This window comes from Alligator sinensis, unplaced genomic scaffold (genome assembly GCF_000455745.1).
Source record: "Alligator sinensis unplaced genomic scaffold, ASM45574v1 scaffold499_1, whole genome shotgun sequence".
In the NCBI taxonomy this organism is placed as follows: domain Eukaryota; kingdom Metazoa; phylum Chordata; order Crocodylia; family Alligatoridae; genus Alligator; species Alligator sinensis.
Genome location: NW_005841864.1, coordinates 1,208,626 through 1,232,508, shown reverse-complemented (window position 1 = coordinate 1,232,508; position 23,883 = coordinate 1,208,626). Strand labels below are relative to the sequence as shown.

At 39.4% G+C, this 23,883-nt stretch overlaps 1 protein-coding gene across 1 annotated transcript in view; it reads left to right on the top strand.

The window, feature by feature from the left end:
- Positions 1 to 23,883, top strand: part of RIMS1 (regulating synaptic membrane exocytosis 1) — a 368,530-nt gene that overhangs the window by 181,245 nt on the left and 163,402 nt on the right. Inside the window, exons 20-21 of the mRNA XM_025216953.1 lie at positions 15,901 to 15,978; positions 19,557 to 19,628. Of these exons, the coding sequence (XP_025072738.1) occupies positions 15,901 to 15,978; positions 19,557 to 19,628 (150 nt within the window). The remainder of the gene's footprint in view (positions 1 to 15,900; positions 15,979 to 19,556; positions 19,629 to 23,883) is intronic.

Here is a 23,883-nt window from a genome sequence, read left to right as displayed (position 1 = left end):
GCCAACCAGCCAAGCTTTATTATTTTCTAAATCTAATCTGCTGCATCAGTTGTTGAGTTTGCTTAAATTACAAGGCAAAGCAATCTAATAATTTTTTTCACAATATGATACTATATATAGGTTTCTATAAGCTATAAGAAGATATCTGAGAAATTTAAATGAAATATAGTTGCATTTGCTGTGATGAACAGAAACATTTATAGGTGCCTTCTGAACTTCAGCTTTGGAGCTAGTTTCATAAAAAATCAGAGGTGAACCAAATACATGCATTTTGTAATTTGATGTGATTATGTCTTCATAGGGTTTTAAAAAATATTTGTAGTTTGTTTGGTAATAAATCTTGCAATTTTAATGTGAAATCCTAGCTCTATTGAAGTTAATGACAAAACACCCATTAGCTTTAGTAGAACCAAGATGTCATCCAGGAGGCACATACTCAATTAATATGCAGAATAGTAATATAAAGTTGCTCCTCAGTCAGCCTACAAAATATGGTTGTTAAAACAAACAACGCATTCAGCATTGCCCTTCTAAAGTGACTATGATTTTTTGCTGATTTGACTTTGAGATTTTAATTTTTTTGCTTTCTTCTCTTAAAAAAGCAGAATTGAATTCTTAGTTTCTATATCCTACCAAAAATTAATGTAAATCACTGTGCCTTCAGTAGAACACAGTCAGCTTTTACTATTTGTAGGTCTGCTCCAGGATGATAATTTCTACTGCAGATATGCTTATTAAAGGAAGTTATAGAGCCATGACTGTCAATCTGTATTAGGGGTGCACCGATACAGATTTTTTGGGCCGTTACCGATGGCCAGTTTTTAAGGAGCCACATCGACTGTTACCAGTCCGGTTCTGATATGCAGCCAGATGGCTTAGAGAGCAGCATTGGGCTGGTAAGTCTAGTATGGGGGAAGGGGCAATGGGGTGCAGATTGAGGCCCCCGTGGTGAGGAAGGGGTGGAGCTGGGGCAGGCACTGCCCAGCCGGAGTGGGGCAGGGCATAGGATGTAGCTTCAAGTGGCTTGTCACTCTCTGAGCCCCCGGATCTGCATGTGGGGCAGGGAAGGTTGTCGCTGTGGGCTGAGGCCGGGGGGCTGCTTTGGGCTCTTCTCAGCAGGGGGCTGGGCCAGGCTGCACTCAAGACAGGCAGCAGTGGCACTGGGATGGGACTGAGGGGGCTGCAGCAATCCCAAAATTCACCATAGCTCCCTGTAACTCCCATCCAGTGCTACTGCTGCCCACCCCAAATGCAGCCCTGCCCAGCCCCCCACCAGGAAGAGTCTGGCGCAGCCACCGGCTGCAGCCCGCAGTGAAAGCCTGCCCCACCTCGTGCATATCTGGGGGCACACCCCCCCCATACCCTCCTGGGGTGCACACAGTGGTGGGAGCCACCACTCCCCATCCTTGCACCCTCCGGATAAGCTGCTCACAGCTCTGTCCCGCACCCTGATCTGCCTTGGCTGGGCAGCGCCTTTCCCTTCCCCACTCCCACCCTTACCGCAGGAGCCTTGATCTGCCTCCACCACCCGCCTTTCCCCACAACAGGCTTATTATAGCACGACTTATAGCCAGATGCTGCTCTCCAAGCCGCTGGGCTGTGCTCCTGACTGCGTGCATGCTGAGGCTGCATGCATGCATGGGTAATTTATCAGCCACATTATCAGCCACATCAGGCAAAAAAAAGCCGATTTCTGATGCTGTCAAATTTTCCTGTATCGGTGCCGATCCGATATGGAACCAATGTATCAACCAGTGTGCCTCTAATCCATATCCAAGGCCTGATCTATTAAATATGAACTTCCTTTTATTTTTTTTGTATGTTCGACAAAATACTCTGAATAATTGCTACTTAAACTCTACTTGTCATTTTAAAAACTTGGAGAAATGTATAGCTTCTAAGCAGTAAAGCAGTTTTTTTGAGAAAAAAATCTGAGCTGAAGCTAAACGTAGCTTGAGAGCTATCTAGAAACATGGTATTTCCAAGATTCTTTTCCATCTTAGATGCGAGTAGAAGCTATCACAGTTGTGCTGATCTTTTCTTATGGAAAAAATGTATGTACTGATCTTTTTAGGCTTATCAATAAGCTCTATCACTGTTTAACATTAGATTTTGTTGACTCATCCATGGTCTTTAGATAAGATAAAATTGTACCACTGTTGAGTGGTAAAGAGGTGGTTAGACATGCTAGTCTGAAGTCAAGCACAAGGTCCTTTTCTTGTATATTTGGTTTCCTCTCTGTTTTAAACCCTTCATTTTAAATATTTTCTTTTTCTAAGTCTACATTTGTCTGCTCTGTGCATTGGGGCAGACTTGATTAATCAAGCTGAGGCGCCCACTGCTGTGTCGCATGTGTTTGTATAAATGACGAACTGTGCGTCAGTGCTGAGAAAATGGCAATGGTGTGCTTTTGAACTACAACACCTTTGATGCTCTAAGTTTCCACCCTGTTCCACCCTCTGGAGTGGCACTGTTCCTCTCTCTGGAAGTTCCAGGAGTAGTGGTAGGCAGTTGAGCGTAGTTGGGCACCTTCTTGTGGGATTACAGTAAGATTCCATTTTATTATCTCTTCTTCAAAGTGTATGTGACACTTTTGTGATGGATAATGAAGTAATGTGGGCTGCATGACTCCAGTGTATCTGTATTGAGATTCAGTTCATTTGATCAGCCCAAGATCCTGCTTGTTCTTTCAGTATCTGTTTTAATTTAGAATAGCACAAACATGCGTATTTTGTTTTGCAGAAAGTGGATATTAGGGGAATTTCAGCCCCCCCCCCCTTACTTAATACATTTGTCCATATTTCATCCAAGAGATTGGCTATATTATATTGTTAGCAGTTGCAGTTGTTGTAGCTGTTAGCTATATTATATTGTGTGCAGTTGTATTATTTTTCTTATTTTCGTTGGTGGATTTTTTCAATATATAATTGTAAGATTTTATTCAATAGGAAATAAATGCTTAAAATGGTTATTTTTTGAACATCTGGTCTCAGTATCTAAATGGCATTCTCTGTTTATGGGAAAGATGTACAAAGAAAGAATCCCAAACATGGTTGCCATATTTTTCTTTCATTGGAATCATAACTATATTTATACATGTAACGCTATGCTGTGGCTCCCTTTTGTCTCAGAAAATATAAAGAAAATGAAGTGTGAAATATGATATTAAAAATGGCTGTGCATTGGTTTTTAGCTAAATGCTGTTGGTTTTGTTTAGTTAACTAGCAGTAAAATGCTTTGTTTGCAGGTTAATGTTTTATAGCAGACAACCCTGTTTTCAACGCTCTTTCTAGTATTGTATTTACCATTTAGAATGATAATCAGGCATTTTTACTTCCTTCGTGATAGAAGACAAATGAAAAACATAGTCAAGATATACTAATGTTTGTGTAGCATTAGGAGAGCTTTTATCTTCTGTGTTTTAGAGAATATGCTGTGTTTTTTCCAGCATATACAAAGTTTTATGCAGAAGTTAATTTATTTAGATATTGCACCTTGGTTGTTCTTTGAGCATCTGGCTATTGCATCTGTATTATTTACTCTTAACATCAATGAATTTTACTCTTTTGTGGAATGCTGGCACTGGTGATCTGACTTGGCTTTCTATTAAAGGTATCATTGAATGCTTTCCTCTGCTACTGTATTCAGCAATGAATTTATATAAAATGGAATCAGGGTGTTACTGAACAAGCTTAACAAACTTCCCTACTACTAAGACTGTTTAGTGCAGTTCCTGGGTGGTGTTTGTTGTGAAAGAAGATATTGATATGTACATTGTGATTAATTGACTTTCAGAGGCGACTTTGTTTAAATAGTTTTGTATGTCTATACCACTAAGTTAGGGTGCTGTATTGCTGTGTGTTGACTACTCCCAAACCAGAAGGATGGTAGCTGTTTGTGTAGAAGTACAGAAGAGCTATTAAGTTTTTAGCATAATATAAATCAGGGTGTGAAACTCATCTGGCCCATGGGCCAGATGAATGGTGAGTGGTTGGCTTCACAGGATGGATTGGGCCTATGGATACCCTACCTCCTCCCTCGCCAAATGCTGGATGCAGCACCTGCAGTGCTCGCTCTGGCCAGATCAGAACATAGGCAGCAAGCGGGACCTGTTCTAGCTGTTCTGTGCAGGTCCCATCCTGACTGGAGCAGGCACCGTGTTTGGCACAGTCCTCATCTGGCTAGAGTAGGTGGCAGATCCAGCATTCAGAGGACCCATGGAGCCCCCAACCCAGAGTGCGTAAATCTAGTGCCCACTCTGGCCAGCCTGCAACTGCACTGCTTGCAAAAATCACTTAATCTAATTGGTACAAATAGATATCAGAGAGGTTGGAACTGTTGTTTCTTCTGCCTTTACTAGGGCCCTCTCCTGCTTCAGGTTAAAAAAAATGTAATTTGCCTATAAGTAAATGAGAAAAAGAAAAATATATATATTAGGAAATTGACTCTGTTTATACTGCATGATTTTTAGAGTTCTGGCTTTAATGTGGTAATTTGGATTTCAGCTAGTTGTAAAGTAATGTAATATTTGTTACTAATAGGTGTGTACTGCACTGTAGTTTTTTTCCCCTCTGTTTAAACCAAACTGGAAGATAGTAGTTTTGCATGTTTGCCTGTGTTGTAATGTTGTACATGCCTCGTACAGTAGAAAAAGTTCTGCACCATTTGAAGTTAATGAAAAAGAGCATGTTATCAAAGTTCACACTGCATGATCAAAATTAATTATATTAAAACATTTAATGTTTATAAAGAATATCAGCATATTAAGGGCTTTGACTGAGTGCACTGATGCATTAACATTTTCTTTAACTCTTGCTGTGGTGAGAAAAATTAGCTACTAACAACTTATTTCCTTTTGAAACTTTTATGAAAGATCTACCTAAATGTGCAAAGGATGCTAAATCTCCCTGAAAGCTTTATTTGCATGTTCCATAAATGAACCCTATTCCTTAATAAATGGACTGGAAGTTTGCCTCAGAAAGTAAAGTAATAGATAGTTGTGGATATTTTTGTAGCGAAAAAGACATCCTTTGATTTTTTAAAATGAATTTGCCTGTTTTCACAACTAAATAAACAATATTACCGTAGGCTTGTACTATATTATTCATTTATTATTCTAAATTAATTATATTTTGTAAAGAAAAATATTCCATGAAAATATCAGTGCTCCTTATGCCACTTATTTCTGAATATTTTTCTTTAGTATTTATTTTTCATAACAATGAAAAAGTGCCTGATAGTTATTAGAGTACAGCAGAATGACCATAAAAAGTGAAACTAGATTGCACATATTTTTCTCGAAAGTGCCCAAATTACTGTAACTAATTTCTATTTACCAAAATGTAAAAATCATATAAATATGATATCATATAAATATCATATTATCTTTCACTTAACTGTCAAAGAAATATAACAAAGTTAAAATTAACAGGAAAAATAATGGCTAATACTTACACTTCTCAAAAGGATCATAGAATTACAGGGTAGGAAAGGACATCAAAAGTCATCTAGTCCAACCCCAGTAATTATGTTTAATGAGAATTGTACATATCTATGAGGGCTTCCTACCCACAGTCCTAGTAGCATTTTCAGGGATAAGTTGACCTGAATCAAGTGAATCCCATCATTTCTTCCTGTGTCAGCTTTGCTAAAAAAGTGAATTAGGAAGAAATCAATATTTCAAAAAATGAGCTCTGTTTCTGGAAAAGCAATTACCCAGAAAAGATTGAATGCTTGGTGCTGCAAGCTCTGCTCCTAGAAAATAAAGTCAATAGTGGGAATGCAGTGTGAAGAACACGCACTAAAGAATCTTTGGTCCCTGGCACATGTTACATGTATTTGTAATTAACTAGTTAGTTGTCAGTAAATTTAGACATGATACATGTAATCATTGCATGATAAAAATGGCCAGCTAACCATAAAAATGACCAACCAGCCACCAACAAAAATGTAGAACATTATTGTAGCTGACTTCTATAGGTGTGCTGGGGGTTCCTCCTTCCCAGGTGGAGTACCTTACATTTATCTTTATTAAATTGCATCCTATTTCTCTCTGCCCATTGATCCAACCTGTCCAGGTCAGCCTGAATCTGCTCCCTGCCCTCCGGTGTACTAACTTTACCCCATAACTTGGTATCATCAGTGAACTTGGAGAGGGTGCTCTTCAAGCCCTCGTCTGAATCGCTGATGAAGATATTGAATAATATCAGTCTGAGGACTGAACCCTGCGGGACCCCACTGCCCACCTCCCTCCAGGCTGAGAAGGAACCATCCACCACCACTCTCTGGGTGGTGGTTTATATTATGTGAAGCGTGTATTAGCAAAAGCATGCATCAGTAAAAACATCTGATTGTCAGTAAAAAGTTTGCAGATTTGTCAGCTAAATTTTTGGGGGGAGTTGGCAACCCTGTCCACTCCCCACCCCTCCACCCCTATTCCCTTACACACTGAGCAAAGTGAGAGAAATCTCTCCCTGGGAATAGAATAGGGTGCTAAGGATTCCCTCTCCCCATGCTGAGCAAAGCACAGGGTATGTTGTGGTGGAGAATTACCCCCCTGGCATGGAGCTAGGCACATGGGGAAACCCTTGCCTTGCTTGGAGCAAGGGCCAAGGATTCCACCCTCTTGCTGCATTTAGCAAGACCTCTCCCACACACCCTATGCTTTGCTCAGTGCAAGGAGGAAGGAGTGAATCTGTAGCCCTTGCTCTGCACAGTGCACCCGGTATGCCTTGCTCTGTGCTGGCCAGGTAATTTTCCCACACCTGTCTAAACCCTGTGCTTTGCTCAGTGCCAGAGAGAGATTTGGTATACTTTGTTTGGTACTGGAGAGGGTCTTTTCCCCCTTCCCAGTTTTGCCCAGCTTTGTCCAGTGCTGAGAAAGGGCATCTTTGGCCAGTCTGCCTCTGTGAAGGACAGGGATTTCCTCCCCCAGCAACCTCCTTACCCAGCTCCTGGGACCTAGCATCCTTTCACTTCTACAGTTGTGCTGCTGACCAACATGGAGCTTAAAGAGTTCCCCAGCGGGCCAGTAGGGGTAGCACAAGCCACATTTCCCCTCTCTGGACAGTTGCTCTTTGCATGTGAAGTTGTGCATATGGTGCAGTGTTTTTATGGCATAAAAAGGCCATGGAATGATTGAAATAACACCTGCCAGGGACCTTTGAAATACACAGTGTCCTCCATAAATGCAGAACCAAACGTACACAACTGCTGTATGTTGGAAACTATTGACTACTTAGAGCCTTTAAACTGCTGATTGAATAGGGGTCTCTAAAAGCTGAGGCATGGAGCAGATGTCTACATAGTCATTACTTAAGATGAGCTCTATGAGAAGGTAATTTTATGCCTTTCAGTTTTTTGTGTAATTTAAAATCACATCTTTTATTACTCTAAATATATTGGTTAATGAAAAGAGTTAATGGAGAAAAAATCTATTACTTACTTAACAGTAAATAACTGCCATTCAACCCTGAAAAGCTCTTCTGGTTTAGAACTGTCACATGTTGTATGAATGACAAGTTTTGAGATTTGAGCCTATTTCAAATACAGTTAGAACATTTACTTAATTCTATGATTATGCAGGAAGATTTTAATTATTTGCTCTGCTGTATAGAAAAAATGCCACAAGTGACATAAGAAAGGTATATCCCCATTTAAAAAATATATTAGAAACAAAAATTTTTAAATTAAAAAAATTACTATTGTGACTTTGTGGGGTATTTTTCCAGTCTTAGTTCCCATATCTACTTTAATTTTATCACAAACTAAATGTCCTGTTTTTTTTTTTTCCTGTTCTATTGAATGGGCAAACAGGGGTAGATGGTCCCCCTCCCTAGAGAGGAGACGACCTACTAGTCCCAGGATTCATATCCAGCATGCATCTCCGGAGGATGACAGGTACTAGTCAGCTCCTCCTAATTGAAAAGTGGTTTACTGCATCCTGCACTCTCAGAGAAGTATATTAAAAGGCATTTAATAAAGCTTAATGTTGAGAATTCCAAAATAAAGTACCAGCTCACATTTCATCTCTGCATTTTGTTGAGTTTTTATAAAGCATCAAGGGATTTGTCCAAGCAAATATTCTAATTGTTTGAACATTCCAAGTTTCAGCTTCTAAAAGAAGTTGTCTGGAAATAATAATTTCATATTAGTGGACTCTGCATTTGGTTTTTCTCTTGTTCTATAAATGTAGATTTCCTCCCAACCCCCCTCATGGTGCTTTATAATATATTAATACATGTCACAGAGCCTGGATGATAATTATCTTTTGTTTTCATTTAGATGTCCGTTGCTCAACAAACTGCTTATGAGAAAAAAAAACCTGGTACATGAAAAGAGAGATTTTTAGTACATATTAATTGGTACATATTATAATTGGCACTGTTAGTAAATTCTTTCCTAAAGTAATATTATCCACAGGTTATCCACTTTATATGCTGATTTGCCAAATGTGATAAATGTAAGAACCTTCCATTGTTTTCCTTCCTTGTGTTTTTCTTATTTAAATCAGTTTTGAGCGCTATTTTTTTTGTAATATTAACATTTTTCTCCTGTCTTGTCTTATTTTTCTGCGATATCCACTATTAATTAAAGCAGACAGATATTAATTCAGCACTTATACTGTAATGCACAAGTAAGATTTAATTTCTACGCCTTTAAATCACTGTCAATTATTTAAAAAATAATTCAATTCTTATTTTTTTCAATTGTGTGTGAAAACTCTTATGGGGCTTAAACTGTCACAACTGTCACAATGAAAGATGCAATTCAGTTACTTTAGTGCTGTTATTCTCTTTCTGCTTAAGTGTACCAACTGTAGTTACATTTGCACCAAAATCTGTCTTGCCTTGCCTTGCCTTTTCTTGTATTAGGTTTATTGTCACCAGCTTCACTGAAGGCAATATCAAGTCTATAGGATTATCTGGATTGTATTTCCTTTTGCACAAGTAAAATTCAGTGTTTTTACTTATAAAATAAAATGTATTAAGCAATTACTCCACAACTAGTTTACAGTTACTGAACACCTGAAAATTTTGATAATCATAAAATTAGGCCCAATATAATCTATTATTATTAATACTACTACTACTAATAATAATTGGTATTTCTATAGGGAAACTATTCAAGAATTAGATCATAACCTAATTAGATCATATAGTTTATTAACATGAGCATCTTCAAGTGATTTTCTTTTCATTGAATTCCATGCAAAGATACTCATTAACTTCAGTGCATCATGTGCATAAAGTATACATCCCAAGGATAAATTCTAGCTGCTCCTGAAGTCAGGGGTATTTTTGTCATTGACTTCAAAAGAGCCAGAATTTCTCCCTGCTACTATAATATCTTACCAAAAATATTATTGTCATAGTCTCAGTAAAATGTCACTGGGAGTTTTCCGGAACACTTCAGGACCTAATCTATAACATATAGCTGCCTATACACATACTTGGCATTCTAATTAATCGAGTTTGCCCTGTGTTCTATACAGAACTCTGCAGCATTGATGCAGTGTAACATGCATTAAGCCCCCACGTGTTTAAAAATTCTACAGGGCACTTTAACTTAAACCACAGCAAATGAGTATTTGATAAAGTGTCCTTCAGCCACTTTTAAATTCATGGGGGCTTAATACATGAGACACTGCAGCATTTTAATTAGAGCAACTGCACAAGAACTGCTGTAATTAAAACACCCCCCACTCCACGCACCTCCGAGCGTGTGTATAGGCAACCTATATTCTTATCACTTGATGTGTTTTAGTTTGACTGAACATCACAATAAAGTGTCTGTATAAATGGGAAATTGTTTTGTACTGCTTTTTCATCCAGAAAAAATGGCTCAGTCCATTTTCATGTTGAATCTGGTGTCTTTCTTTAGGCATTATAAAAGAAGCAATATACTACAGTCTTCTAATTTGCTAATCTAGCTGGTGTGACTGGCTGGCAGAGGAGTCTGAAGAAAGCATACACCAAACCTTAGCTGGTTGCAGCCTGTTCACTATTTATTTTCACTGTTTTCTTCTCTATAACAGATAGAAGTTACAGCAACTTAGGGTCTTTGAGGTTGAGGTTGGATTGGAGAAGTGAGTGAGAGAGACAGCCTATATGTTTCCACTGAGTTTGGATGCAAGTTTCTGAAGTAGTTTAACCTCTTTAGGCCAGGTAAAAATATGTATTTACACAGAAGTTAGGAGGAAGTGAACCTTGTGGAGCCTGAAATATAAGCTCACTCCCTTGTCTTTCCCAAAAGGTGATTCAGTTTTTAAATATACTTTATCCCATCAATAATTACAAGTCTATAGTGCAGAGGACTGGGACCAAGCTGATAACAGTCAGCTACTCCAGTTATTCCAGACTTGACTTACAAACTCAGAGCAACTGCAAGATTCTGCTGAATTCATCAACAGTGAAATAGTTAATAAAGCAAACATTTTAAAAGCAGTTAATATTCTCCCTTCCCCCTTCCTCTCTGTGCATTCCTTCTAGGGCACAGAATGTAAGACAGGACCAAAACCGAAGTACATTTACAAAATTGGATTTTTTTATTTTTACATTTCACACTAATTATTTCTCGTAAATTTATTTTGCAGTAGGTTTTTTTTTCTTTTCTGGGCTATTGCCATTTAGTACTGGCATTTGCTTTTCTTTTGATGTGCTTTTATAAATGCTTGTCAGGTTGACAACTGATGTGGGAGGCTCAGAGTGACAGACTGGGCTGGCTGACTAGCTTTTCATACTGAAGTTTAAATCATTGCTTCATAGATAAATTGAATTTGACAGATGTCATCCCATTTCTCATTTATGTACATCCCAGAATTATCATACAAATTGGTCCAATTTGCATTCTGTGCTCAAGATGACTGCAGGACTGAAGCAGTGTGAGTTCGTTATGAGCAACTGATTTCTTAAACATATGGCTTACAGATGTGGAATGTCTTAGTTTGATCATTTAAATGCAATATTTGCAACATCATATGTATTAATAATTATTTTGAACAAAATGAGCTGTTGAAGGGAGCCTTCAGAAATGATTTTGTTGTCCTGAAAATGATTGACAAGCCATGACAGAAAAATCACCTCATAGTATATTTAGAGAAGATGAGAAAATAGATCACAATTCCTTGGAATTTTTAGAGGTTAAAAAATGTTTGGTTGTGTAATCCATTATTTGTTTCTTTATGATATATCGGATAGAAGAACTGAAAGCATTTTTTGATTTCATATTAGAAAATCTGGTCATGTATAGAACCTGTCTAGATGGCTGGAAGAGTTTGTGATAACTGGAGAGCTCAGTGCATGGTGAGATCAAAAGTGCTGAGAAAAGCAAAGGGTATGAAAATCAAGCAGCTGACGAGGAAAGGGCCTTTTTTTTTCATTTCTTTCCTTTTATTGGGAAACTCTAGGGTTTTATTAACATTGTGGATAATGGAAGCTTTTCTTAATATTCAGGACCCTTGTACTACAATTAAGCTGGCAAAGCTCTCAACAAGCCTCACTGAGGTCTCACAGAGTTCTTCCAGCAAAAACGGGAAACTTGATGTTTTAGATCAGTGTAATAAGTTTGGTTTTTTAAAAACATTTTAAAACCTTCAAACCTCCCTTATACAGTATGAAGAGGCAAAAAGAAAAAGTCCAAAATGGTTCAAATTGTAAAAGACCTTATGAACATCACCTTTGGGACAAATAGAAACCCATTTTTCACAGAGGTTTCAGTTACATTGTAAGATCTTATGAGGTTTGGGGCATAAAGACCTTTACAAAATCCAGTTGTATTTATATAAAACAAGTGCTTTATTCAATCAGCCCAAATCAGAAAGAGACACATACATACTGAAACATGTTACATATAACACTAGTTTTTATAAAATAGAGCTTTCATCAGCAAGATGTACAGAACCCCCACCCCCATATTCATAAGTTTCTCCTGGAACATTAGAAATTAAACTTATTTTTAAAATCAGATTTGTAAAAATCCTTTTATCTAAACTGAGAGGTGGAAAATACAGGTTAAGTGCTATAGGAGGAGAAGGGATATTTTTTTAGCCTTGACATTCTATCTTGGAATCTTATGAAGTCATCCAGTTCCAGTAAGGTAAGATAGGACAAGATAGAAATTTACCTTCACTTGTGCAAGAATTAGGAGGTCAGATAAAGTATGTATGCTCAATATGTATGGATGGAATATGCCACTATGGCACCAGTAGTAATCCAGCTATTGCAAATTTATTACGTTGAAATCAAGGCTGTTGAGAATATCTAGAAGAAATACAAATTTTTCATTAGGCAAATGCCTAGAATGACTCTATTAGATTTATGTTCCTCCTGTTATGGAGGCTCATCTTTAGAATACTTAACTCACCATACCATTGGGGGAAATCTTGACCATCCCACCCTTCAATCAATATGGACACTTAAGAAGGAAGTGGACTTTGAGTACTGACTTATGGACTTCTTATCTTTCAAGGCATTCTCTGTAGTAAAGGATCTAGTGAGACCAGGGGCTTAGGTGACCATGAATGTAGTAGGCTTGTGTAGTTTCACCTACAAATCCCCATATACCACCTCCCTGGCAACTTTTGAAAGGTTTTTAACTGAACTCTCAGTTTTTAGACATATTAAATAAGGGCATTTATAGATGGGCATTGGGAGGCAGTGGAGGGTGGGGTGGGACACTTTAATTAGCGCAGCTCTGATAACTGTGCTAATTAAAGCACCTGGAGCATCAGGCTTATCAGTGTCCCTATGCTGATAAATGGTGAGCTTTAGTTTAAAGTGCCCCACTGTCATTTTTCACAACAGGGACACTGATACACGTGATGCTGGAGTCTGTTGGAGCACGGTAATTACCACGCTCCATACTAATTACAGTGTGTCAGAGCAGCCTCCCTGCACATGCATAGAAGCCCTAAGTCACTGATGACTGGTGCTTCACCCACATCATCAAAGTTCTTATACTGGTGGAACTGAATGATAAAGTTGTGTGGAAAAGACTGAATTTAGGAGGAATCCTGTTATGAAGTCTGATGTCCCTATGTGAAAAGAAAAAAATAATTAGCAATTTGGCACAAAGCTGTTCTCCCTTATCTGGTGTTATCTTCTGAAAGCATTGGATAATCTAGCTGTAGGAAGCAAACAATGAATGACGGGGTGGGGGTTAGAGAAATTTTGGGCTTTTTTTAAGGCATCCTTGCTAGGACAAGCAATTAAATAGCAACAACAGTCTAAAACCTAGCTATTTTTTTAAATATCTACCACTCTACTGATGAACATTCTTAAAAAAAAAGTATCCATTTCACAGTTCAAAGACTTTGTGTTTACCTACAGTCTACTCTGTCAGTTGATTAACAACCAGTGGGCTTGATTCATCTTGAAGTACATTCTACCCAGCATAACTCCTGTTGACTTGAGTGGGAGAATGTGTTCGCATTCAGATCTGTAGGATGCTTTATTTTTCTTCCAGCTGTGTTCTCATCATGATTGATAATATAGCTTTATAACAGCAATTCAGTGTTTGCTAAATGGATAATGACAAATAGACTGACTCTGAAAATGCACATATATAAATTACTTTGCTTGTCCACGTAAATCACCTGAAGTCCATAGAATTCCCTGTAAGCAGGTGGAACTCTTATTCGCTCTAAATAGAATTTCCAATGAGCTCCTTTCTGGCCTTTGGCTATACAAGTAACTCAAATAACAAAAAGATTCTGTTCCGGAAGTTTCCTTGCAGAGACCTCTTGCGGTAGACTACAATGCCACTCCCATCTAGCACCCTTGTATCCTGAGTGAAGCCAGAATGTCTTCAGTTTTATGAAGAGCTCCAATAGTTCTACTGTTACATTCATGCATCGTATTTAATGGAACAACCTCGCATGAGTGAAATTAATGATGAAAGTTTCTGTAGGGTCATATCCAGTATCAGTAAAATTATTGTCTTTATGGAAGGGTGTTGCAAATAATGGAGAAGAAAAAGCACAAGAATGATAATTATTTCGCAGGGCTTTTAGTGTTTGTAACAGGGGGCCTTCCCATGACCGGTTTGATGCTCGCCTGCCCACCTGTCTCTGGGCTAACTGCCCGCCTCTCTCTCCTGCCATGCCATGAGGATAAATTATTACAGTCTTACGCAGGCAGGAGGCTTCCCATTTTGAACCCTGATGTTAAGGGGAACATCCGCAGCTCTGTTCCATCCCCACACTGCGACCCAAGCCTTGCAAATGGCATCCCAGGCAGCTAATCTCAGCCGTACCCTTCATCCATTAGCTGTGGTCCCCTCTCTGGGACCTTTGGCTCCCCTTTAGGCCCTGGCCCCATCTCAGTTCAGTCAGGATCCTGAGCCTCTTGCTCTCTGGGCACCCTCACAGTGGGGCCCTGGCCCTTCGACCCCGCTCTGGGTCCTGGCCCCAGCATGGGCCAGTCGAGGTCCCTCGGGTCGGGTCTAAGCTGCATGCCCACTTTTACCCTCACAACTTCAGGGGAACAACTGAGCTGCAGGTCTCTCCAAGCTCTGACAGGTCTGGGCATTCCCCAGCTAGGATTGTGCGGGGCCTGGAGGTTATTAGGCGCCCCTGACCCGCCTTTCACCAGAGAGGTAACTGGCCTGGCATTTCATGGGGCTGCCTCACCACCGGCAGTCCCACCAAGCCTCCCTTCCCTGGCAAGGTGCAGTTTTAGGTCATGCCCAGGACCTGGAGCTTCCTCCATCCCCATAGCCCCAGCCCATAGACCTCCAAAACGATGTTCCTGAGCCTCAGCTCAGCCAGCTGATGTCACTCTCGTGGCTGCCAACAGCAAACTGCTGCTTCCCCTATTTATAGCCTGGTCTCAAAATGGTTGCCCCAATCAAGCACCCGACTGATGCCTGCTCTGGCGCTTGAAGTGGCAGGCACCAACAGTGCCTTGCCTCAGTGTTAAAACTATACTTCTATATAGAACTTTTAATTATGTTCTGACAAGTAGTAAAGATTTTTTCAGTCAGATATTTAGCAGTCACAATTTGGGTTTCTATGAAGAACATTCTAAAATGTCTTATTTAAAATTATAATCTTACTTTATACAATGGAGCATTATGGATTTTTGGGGGGATTCTATATAACTGGTTTATTACATTAAAACCTAGACTCACATAGCCAATCTCAAAATAAGTTATCCTTTGTACAGTGATCTGTATTTGGCAACTCTCAGTCAAAAAATAATTAATTTCAATTGTGCGATCTAAAAAAAGTTAAGGTTATTAAAATCATCTAAGCATAAAATTAAAATAATATGGGAGTCACCAGAGCCATATGTTGATTATTATTTGGATTACAAAATATTTTTTAAAAAGGATGCTTGGGTCAGTTTGCTGGTACTGAACAGTTATATACTTATCATTGAAATAAAACAATTGCCAAGTATACTACAATTATTTCTGATAGTTTCATCAACTGTAAACATATGGAAGGTGTTTCATTAAATGTGCAATGTTAACAATATTTATGCCAAAATATTATTTCACATCTTGATTTTTTTAATCAAGCTTCATGAGTAAGCTATATGTATTTTTCTAATGAGCAAACTTGTAGATTTATTCTCAATAAGAGTAAATGGCAGTTTTAGCACTACAGTGCTGCAGTTCAATTGTGCTCAATATATGTTTTGCCTTTAACAGCCTTGATGCTTTACTTTATTCATACCTTTTATTCTTACCATGTTGTCAATCGTTTTCAAAAATTCCCTTTTCATGTATAAAGTAAATCAGCCAAAAGGGACTCCAGAAATACTGTCAATGATTAGTGCTGAATGTTGTTGGTTTATGTATCTTGACTGCATGTCTCCATCTTCACTGCATGTGACCATCTCTCTGTTTCTGTCCATTCTGTCCAAATTCACTTCCATGTTTCCAAATATTGTGAAGAACAAGGATGCTGGAGTCTTGCATTCCAAAACAAGACAGTATAAACCATCTAAGTGCTAAACCTGGAGCAACACAGAGGTATCATTATTAAGTCAAATTTTGGTTCCAAGTAAATGGTTCTAGTTTTCTGAACTATAAATAATTTACTTTCTTAATAATGTGTTATATTCTAATTGTGTTATTTAGTATGTCTTGTCACACTCTTTATATCTAAGTACACAATATAACAGTTTTTTTCATATTAACATAGTATTTATATATAGTGCACCATATTTTATTAAGCACCATCCTTTTGACTCAGTGTGTTTTCTGGACATGAGGTAGAGGCATATAGGCAAAGAAATATTGACTTTCCTGCATCATTTGTTTTTGGTCATCAGCTGCAGGGCCCTGTCCTTTTATCTGGAGCTTAGGTCAGTTTCCTGCCTTGTGATGTCACCCTTTTTATGATAACTATAGTTTTCATTGAGAGAACCAGTACATAGAAGACCTAGTTATTTCAGAGAAGATACTCCTGATTTACAGTGGCATCTGTGAAAAGGAAGTCAGTGTCTCTGTGCCTTTAAGGGTGAATTTTCCATATACAGGTTTCCCTCAATTTATGCGGGTTCTTTATATGTGAATTTGCTCTTATGCAATGAGCATATTTAGACCCATAATTTGTTATATGTGAGGTAAATTCACTGTTATGCGATCAGCATAGGCGCACCCTCGCCCAAACAGATGTTGGGGGAGGGGAAAGGGCCATAGGCCCACTCATCCCAGCCGTGGCTGCAGCAGCTCTGGGAGCGGCCAGCACCAGCTGCCTGCAGCCACTGGGCTGCACTGTGCTCCGCCTGTTCCCCCCATGCCTGGGCTCCGCTTGTCCACACTCACTTCTGCTCCTGGGTTGTGCCAAGCCTTGGTGCAGGCAGCTGGTGTCAGCTGCTCCTGGGGCCACTCCAGCATGGGCTGGGGTGAATGCGGACAAGCAGAGCCCTGGGTGGCGTGTGGTGTAGCACTCACCCTAGCCCCGGCTGCAGCAGCCCTGGGAGTAGCTGACACCAGCTGTCTATAGCAGCTAGCCTGCACCATGCCCTGAACCCTGCAAGGGCTGTTGCAGCTGGGGCTAGGGTGAGTGCTAGGCCCGGTGCTGCCCAGGGCTCTGCTTGTCTGTACTCACCCCAGCCCATGCTGGAGCGGCCCTAGGAGCAGCTGACACCAGCTGCCTGCACCAGGGCACAGTGCTCCCCAAAAGCTTCAGGCAGCTGGCATTGGCCGCTCCTGGGGCTGCTGCAGCAGGAGCTGGGGTGAGTGGGAACAGGCAGAGCTCCAGGGGTTCGGGGCAGCCCAGCTGCTACAGACAGCTGGTGTTGGCTGCTCCCAGGGCTGCTGCAGCTGAGGCTGGGGTTAGTGCCTTACTTCACGCCACCTGAGGCTCTCCTTGTCCTCACTCACCCCAGCCCATGCTGGAGCGGCCACAGGAGCAGCAACACCAGCTGCCTGCACCAGGGCACAGTGCAGCCCAGGAGCAGAGATGAGTGTAGACAAGCAGAACCCAGGCGCAAGGGGACAGGCGGAGCATGGTACAGCCCAGCAGCTGCAGGCAGCTGGCGCTGGCTGCTACTAGGACTGCTGCAGCTGGGACTGGGGTAAGTGCTGCTCTGTTCCCCCTGCTTTTCTGCCTTGTACAGCCCTGGAAATGACACCCCTCCCCCCACCCTTTCCCTAGTCTCAGCCTCCCTCCCTCCCTCACCACCATGGGAACCTATCCCTATTAGTTGCATTGTAAAGTGGGTTTACTTTATGCGAATTTGATTTATGCGCCATTCTCATAGAACGCATCTACTGCATATATCAAGGGAATCCTGTATATTGCATACTCATAACAACGAAGATGATTTAAACAATTTTTTTTTTGGTGACCTGCTATAGTATGTTGTTTTGGGGAGAAAAGGTATTACTACAAACATCATAATCTAATTTTTTTTCCTTGCTACACTGGTGGTTCTACCCAATGACGTCCCATATTCCTCCCTATAGTATTATTTTTATTTTACACACTTTGTAGCAGTTGTAGTCTAGTAATTTAGACAGTTTTCCTGCAAAATCAGTTATTTGCAGTTATGCAGGTTTCCAGTGAAAACATTTTAGGAGGAAGAAATGTTAGGAACGAGGTTTACCAAAGCTGCAACTTTATTAATGTAACACTAATGGAACAAACTACAGATCAATAATCCCTTGAGCGTACATCAGCTAGCAATCACTTCCAGAACTCAGCACTATTCTTTGGACCTAACGTTCCTTTCCTCTTATCGGGGCTAAAGATGTGAAGGAAAAAATTCTCTGCAGTAGACATTAGAATACCCAGCTCTACCCCATCTTCTTTAGAGGATACCTTCCTATATATTTTTTTTTGAATTTTGGTTTATCAAGGAACTAAACCCCTGATCTGTATCTGTACTTGGGAACCTGCTGGCTTGTGAATCACAATCTACCTTACCTACAGATTTCCTGTGGTCCTAATGGAAAGCAGGGGGAAATCAACCAACTAACAGACAAACAAAAATAAAAACCCAAAGGACACGCTACCCAAGCCAATCTAGCAGTTATTAAAAATGTTATTTCACAGCCTACAAAACCCTGCTCCTGTGGCATGGACACTGGGGTGAGTGGCTGAAAACCCAGAGCTTGAGAGTTCAAGGTCATAGCAAAAGCACTCATGGCACCGCCATATCTGATACCAGTGATACCAGTGAATCTTCAAATTCTGCTAAGTACCTTGTCACAAGGACACGAGAAAGAAAAGGACAGCCTACAAAAGGGGATTGGTGGTATGCCTAACCAGGCAAAAGATTTGCTTTAATGGTTTAGAAGTTGTTGATCTATGTTTTTGTGAGGATAAACTAGAGAAAAATGAAGTTAACCTAATTAATTTATACCTGGGTGAAGCACTGAAAGTAGGTAGGAGGGAAATGTCAAATGAGTTTTAGTCTTGGATTTCTTTTGGTTGTTTGAAAGACCCGAATGGAAATGGAATAAGAGAGACAAATAAATATATCAAACTATATAACTGATTGAAAGAGAGTACTATTTAATTAGCTAAGAAAGTTTTTCAAACTTTTGTGCAATCTTAGTAAGATTTTCAGTAAGCCCAGCTTTCACTTGTATGAGGTGACATTCTTGTAATATTAGATCTTATTAAAGTATTCTTTTTACTTGAAAATATGATTTAAAAACACTTTAAAAATCCTTCCCACACATCGCAAGTGCTTTTCCCTGTTCCACTGATGCACTATTTTGTGAAGGGACCATCAAAAAGATCTGATATTGTGTAGGTTGTGAGCTAGGAGCTGGTCGCCAAATGATGCAACCTGCTGCCTTTCCCAAAAGACTGAACTAATTCTGTTTCTCTGCCCTAGTATGGAGTGAGGTCTTCCATTTGGCAGCCCAGTGCTTTTATACCACCAGACGTGAACAAATCCAATATGATAATAAAATCTTTGATCTTTGATTTAAACCCCTAATTCACCAACCCTTTCAGAAAAATAATTGTCAGTTTTCCATCTATCAGCCACACATATCATGATTTATGTAATGCATAATTAAAGCTTTATTCTTCATATTCTCTATATTCTTTTTCTTCTTTGTTTACTTTTTGGCATCTCATTTCACAGGCAGTCCAGAAAGGTGGAAAGATATAACAGCCAAAAACAGACTAGGAAAAGCTCTGCAGCTGAAACAGAAAGGTAGGATTGATGCTACAATGTGCAGCAACCTTTTGTCTTAATCAAATTGATTCCAGTGTTTGGAATATGACTCTGCTGCTACTCTTAAATATTACCTGTAAAATAGCAATTTATAAAAGTGAATTTATGCTGCCTTAGTTTGCAGTGTCAGAGTTCACATGTATATTACAAGATTGACCTTGTCTGCTATCTTGCTTTTTACATGTGTTCTATTTACAGTGTAAAATTCTTTTGGATAAATTCAATTTTTTTAAATTTAGGCCTTAATTAAAAGTTACGTATTATTGTAGATGTAAATGTAGAGTGTAAATAAAATGAGTCAAATTCTGGACCCCCAAATCATGGGAAATTAGCACTGGATTTACTTCTGTAGGACTGGAATTTTGACCAAAATCCGAGCAGAACACAATTGTTCCTTCATTGTAGTTTTCATTGTTTTTTCTTTCTAGTTTCTTCCACTTAATAAAATGTCAATAGTGATACAAAAATCTATGAAAAAATGTGAATAAATGAAAAATAAGTTGTGTTAATATAATATAGAAGTTGTTGTTAAAATAACTGAGATTTTTCGAGTTTTGTATTTCTTTGTAGTTAAAATAACAAACACTAAAGCATTGCCAAATTCAAATAGCAGTGTTAAGTGGACTATGGGCTATACCCTTTATTTGGTAAGGTACCTGCTTTGTATAGATTTCATAGACATTAGGGCTGGAAGGGTCTTTGCGAGATCATCATTCTACTTATAAATATATTAAAATGCACCTTTAAAAAGTTCGCAATTATATCAGGCTAATGTTGATGTTGGAAACTTAATTTTTGCCTTATTGAGGTTTAGGATGTGTTAGACCATGCTAGGTAATACTGCCATGAAAATGCACCCTATTTGATTCTCTCTGCTCTGTGCACAACAAATACCTAAAGCATGTGACGTGCACTTTGTGGGGCATCAAGCTGAAAAGTCCCGTGCTTCTCAGCGTCTCCTCATATGGCCTGCTCTCTTGACCTCTTATCATGCACATGACTCTCCTCTGGACTGTCTCGAGCTTCTCCATATCCTTTTGAAAGTGTGGAGCCCAGAGTTTGATGCAGTACTCCAGCTGTGGCCTCACCAAGGCCGAATAAAGCAGGAGAATGACATCTTTGGTCTTGTTTGAGATGCATCGGTAGATGCAGGCCAGAGTTTTATTTGCTTTGCCAGCTGTGGCATCACACTGGTGGCTCATATTCAATTTGTGGTCAATCATGACCCCTAAGTCTCTTTCAGATATAGTGTTAGTGAGTGAAGCACTGCCAAGCCTATAGGTATGATGTGGGTTTTTCTTCCTGAGGTGGAGCACCTTGTATTTCTCTATGCTGAATGTCATCAGGTTTGTATCTGCACACCGTGTGAGCCTATCCAAGTCAGCCTGGATCCCCAGCCTATCCTGCAGTGTAACCTCGCTTCCCCACAGTTTGGTGTCATCCGCAAACTTAACCAGTTCATTTCTGACACCTAAATCCAAATTGTTAATGAATATATTAAAGAGTACCAGTCCGATGGATGCTACTGGTCACTATACACGATGCTGACTCGGTTTCATCAACAGTCACTTTCTGGATCTGACCACAGAGCCAGTTTCTGAGCCATCAGACCGTAGGGTTGTCAAGGCCACAGTTCCCCCTTTTTGCCATGAAGACATCATGGGAGACCAAGCTTTTTTGAAATCCAAGTAAATGACAACAACCTCTCCCCCCCACCGCCCTCCAGGTGATGCATCACCTGATCATAGAAGGAGATGGGGTTGGTCAGGCACAACCTACTCAAAATGAAGCCGTGTTGTCTGTCTCTCAGAACGGCGTCTACTGTCAGCGTGTTGTTAATTAATTATTTGATAAATTTTTTCCAAGATCTTGCCAGGGATTGAGGTCAAACTGATTGGCCTGTAGTTCCCTGGATCTTCCTTCTTTCCTTTCTTGAAGATAGGCACCACATTATTCACCCAACCTCTTTGTTTTCAGAAAAAAATAGAAAAAAAGGAAATTACTGTCCTGAATCATGATGATACTCTGCTGGTATATAGTAGGCTATAACATTTGTGTCTTAGAAAGATACACTAGAGAAGGTATGAGACAGGTTTCTGGTAGGCTGGGTAAACAGAAAAGTATCACATCTACTTACATTATAGCCAGGTACAGACATTAGACTTTTACCAGTATAAGTGATTGGAAACTGGTCTATATGCAAAACAGAATAGAAGTTCAGCACATAAGCTGCTTTAAAAATGGCAGAACCTGGTCTAAGATCCCCACCCCCCATTAAACAGTGAATTCTTGTTTTGTTCACTATTAATCTAAAATATGCCACTTAAAGAAAACTGTATGACTTAGAACAATTTTACCTCAGGCTTTTTGAATGTCTGTACCTAGCCTGTGACTGTTGAACACCTTTCACTGAATGAAAGATAGAAATTAATTTTATTTTCAAACACTGATTATAATTGATGTTGTATAATAAACAATCCAGTGGTGGAATCACTAAGCCCACAATTTTTATGATACTCTGTTGTCTGCCTGAGTATGGTGATGGTTTGGTTTGGTTTGAGTTTTAGGAGGTTTAATTTTGGTTTATATCAGGGTAAGCAGAAATAATGTGCATTATACATAAAATCCTATCTATATTTGAGTGAATTGGAGTTTTGCCATTGATGTCAGCAGGAGAAGGATTTTTTTCCTGTGTTCAGAAAAGGGATTAATGCTTCATTAGGCTCTCTTAGAATTCTTAGGGGACGTCCACTGTGCATGCTGAGTCAAAGGCTCCTGCTACATGTTAGGTATATTATGCAACTACCTGGTTAATCATGCAATAATTTAGACTGGCCACATATGCCAAGTAAGAGTGGCCACACGTGCAAAGTAATTATAACACAATTAACTGGTTAATCATGCAATAAATTTGGATCAGCAACATGTGCAAAATAATCATAACATGAAAAATGACTGTCCCGCTATAAAAAGAGCCAACCAGCAACAAAGTTAGTGCTTGAAAATGTGTAACAATTCTGTGGCTTGTTTCTGTCCTGCTTTAATTAGAACATGCGGCAGGGCCCAAAGTGACAGTTCAATCAGATGACACTTATGTTTTTTCAATAGGGAAGCTGTATTTACTTTTTTTACCAGTAAAATGGGAAGCAGCTATAATTATTTTGTTCAAATTTACAAGGTAACTTAGATGAGTGTAAGCATGAAGACAAGTACAGATGGACATCATTTCTCATGAGTTCCAGTTGGACTGAGGTTAGATTTTTAGATGATAGATAGATTTTTAGATGGTTAGAAACTGGTGAGGAAAGTGGTAAGAGAGATAGCATAAAAAGTAATAGGGGACTAACAGGAAAGAAAGGGACAATAAAGGGATGGAGCAGGTTGTGGAAGAAATCAAACTTTGCATTGTGGTTGTATTAGAATTGGCAGAGACATCTAGGTTTATTTAAAGCTATACAAGTGATCACAGGGAGAGTTCTCAAAGGAACTCTGACCTCTACAAGTTTACAAGTGTATTTATACTTTAGACAGCGAGAAAAGATGCTTGGTTCAGACAAAGCAACCTTGAGAGAAACAGAAAGATATTGATCATTCATTTGTCACACGTAAGCAGTTTACTTATTCAGAAAAAAACCCACTGTGTTTTGGGAACAGTTATCAGTTTCTGGGGGTTTTTTTGGTTCTTGGAAAGGAGGAGATTAACATCTGCACACCGACAAAACAAGGCATGAAGGTTTTTCCTTATCTTAGAACATTTTAAAACACATAGCATCAGCATCTTTTTCTCTTCTCTTTCTCTTTCTTCTTAGTCAAGTAAGAGGCCTGGTTAAACTTATTTCCACATTCCCCCCTTTTGGGCCTTTTTGGCCCAACATATTAGATATTTATAGCCATGAGCCTTTTAACTTCTAATTTTTCTTTCTCTTTACCTTTTCGCTGTTTTAACATACATATCACAAATGTCAGTCCAGTTAAGGGATGAAGCAATTATGGGCACCCTTGTTATTGTACTAGGAGGCAAGTGGGGATATACCCCACATTTAGAAACATTGAAATCTTTTGCATATTGATAAGACAGTTGAAGAAAAGCATTTTGGTGAGCATGCCAGTGTGGGAGTGATCTTTTTGACCTGTTTTGAAGTCTAGTCTGATTTACAAAGTTTCTTTTAGCTGGTGAGTCTTTAAGTTCATATAAGATGATCTAAAAGGAAAGACTGAGAAGTACCCGAGTCAT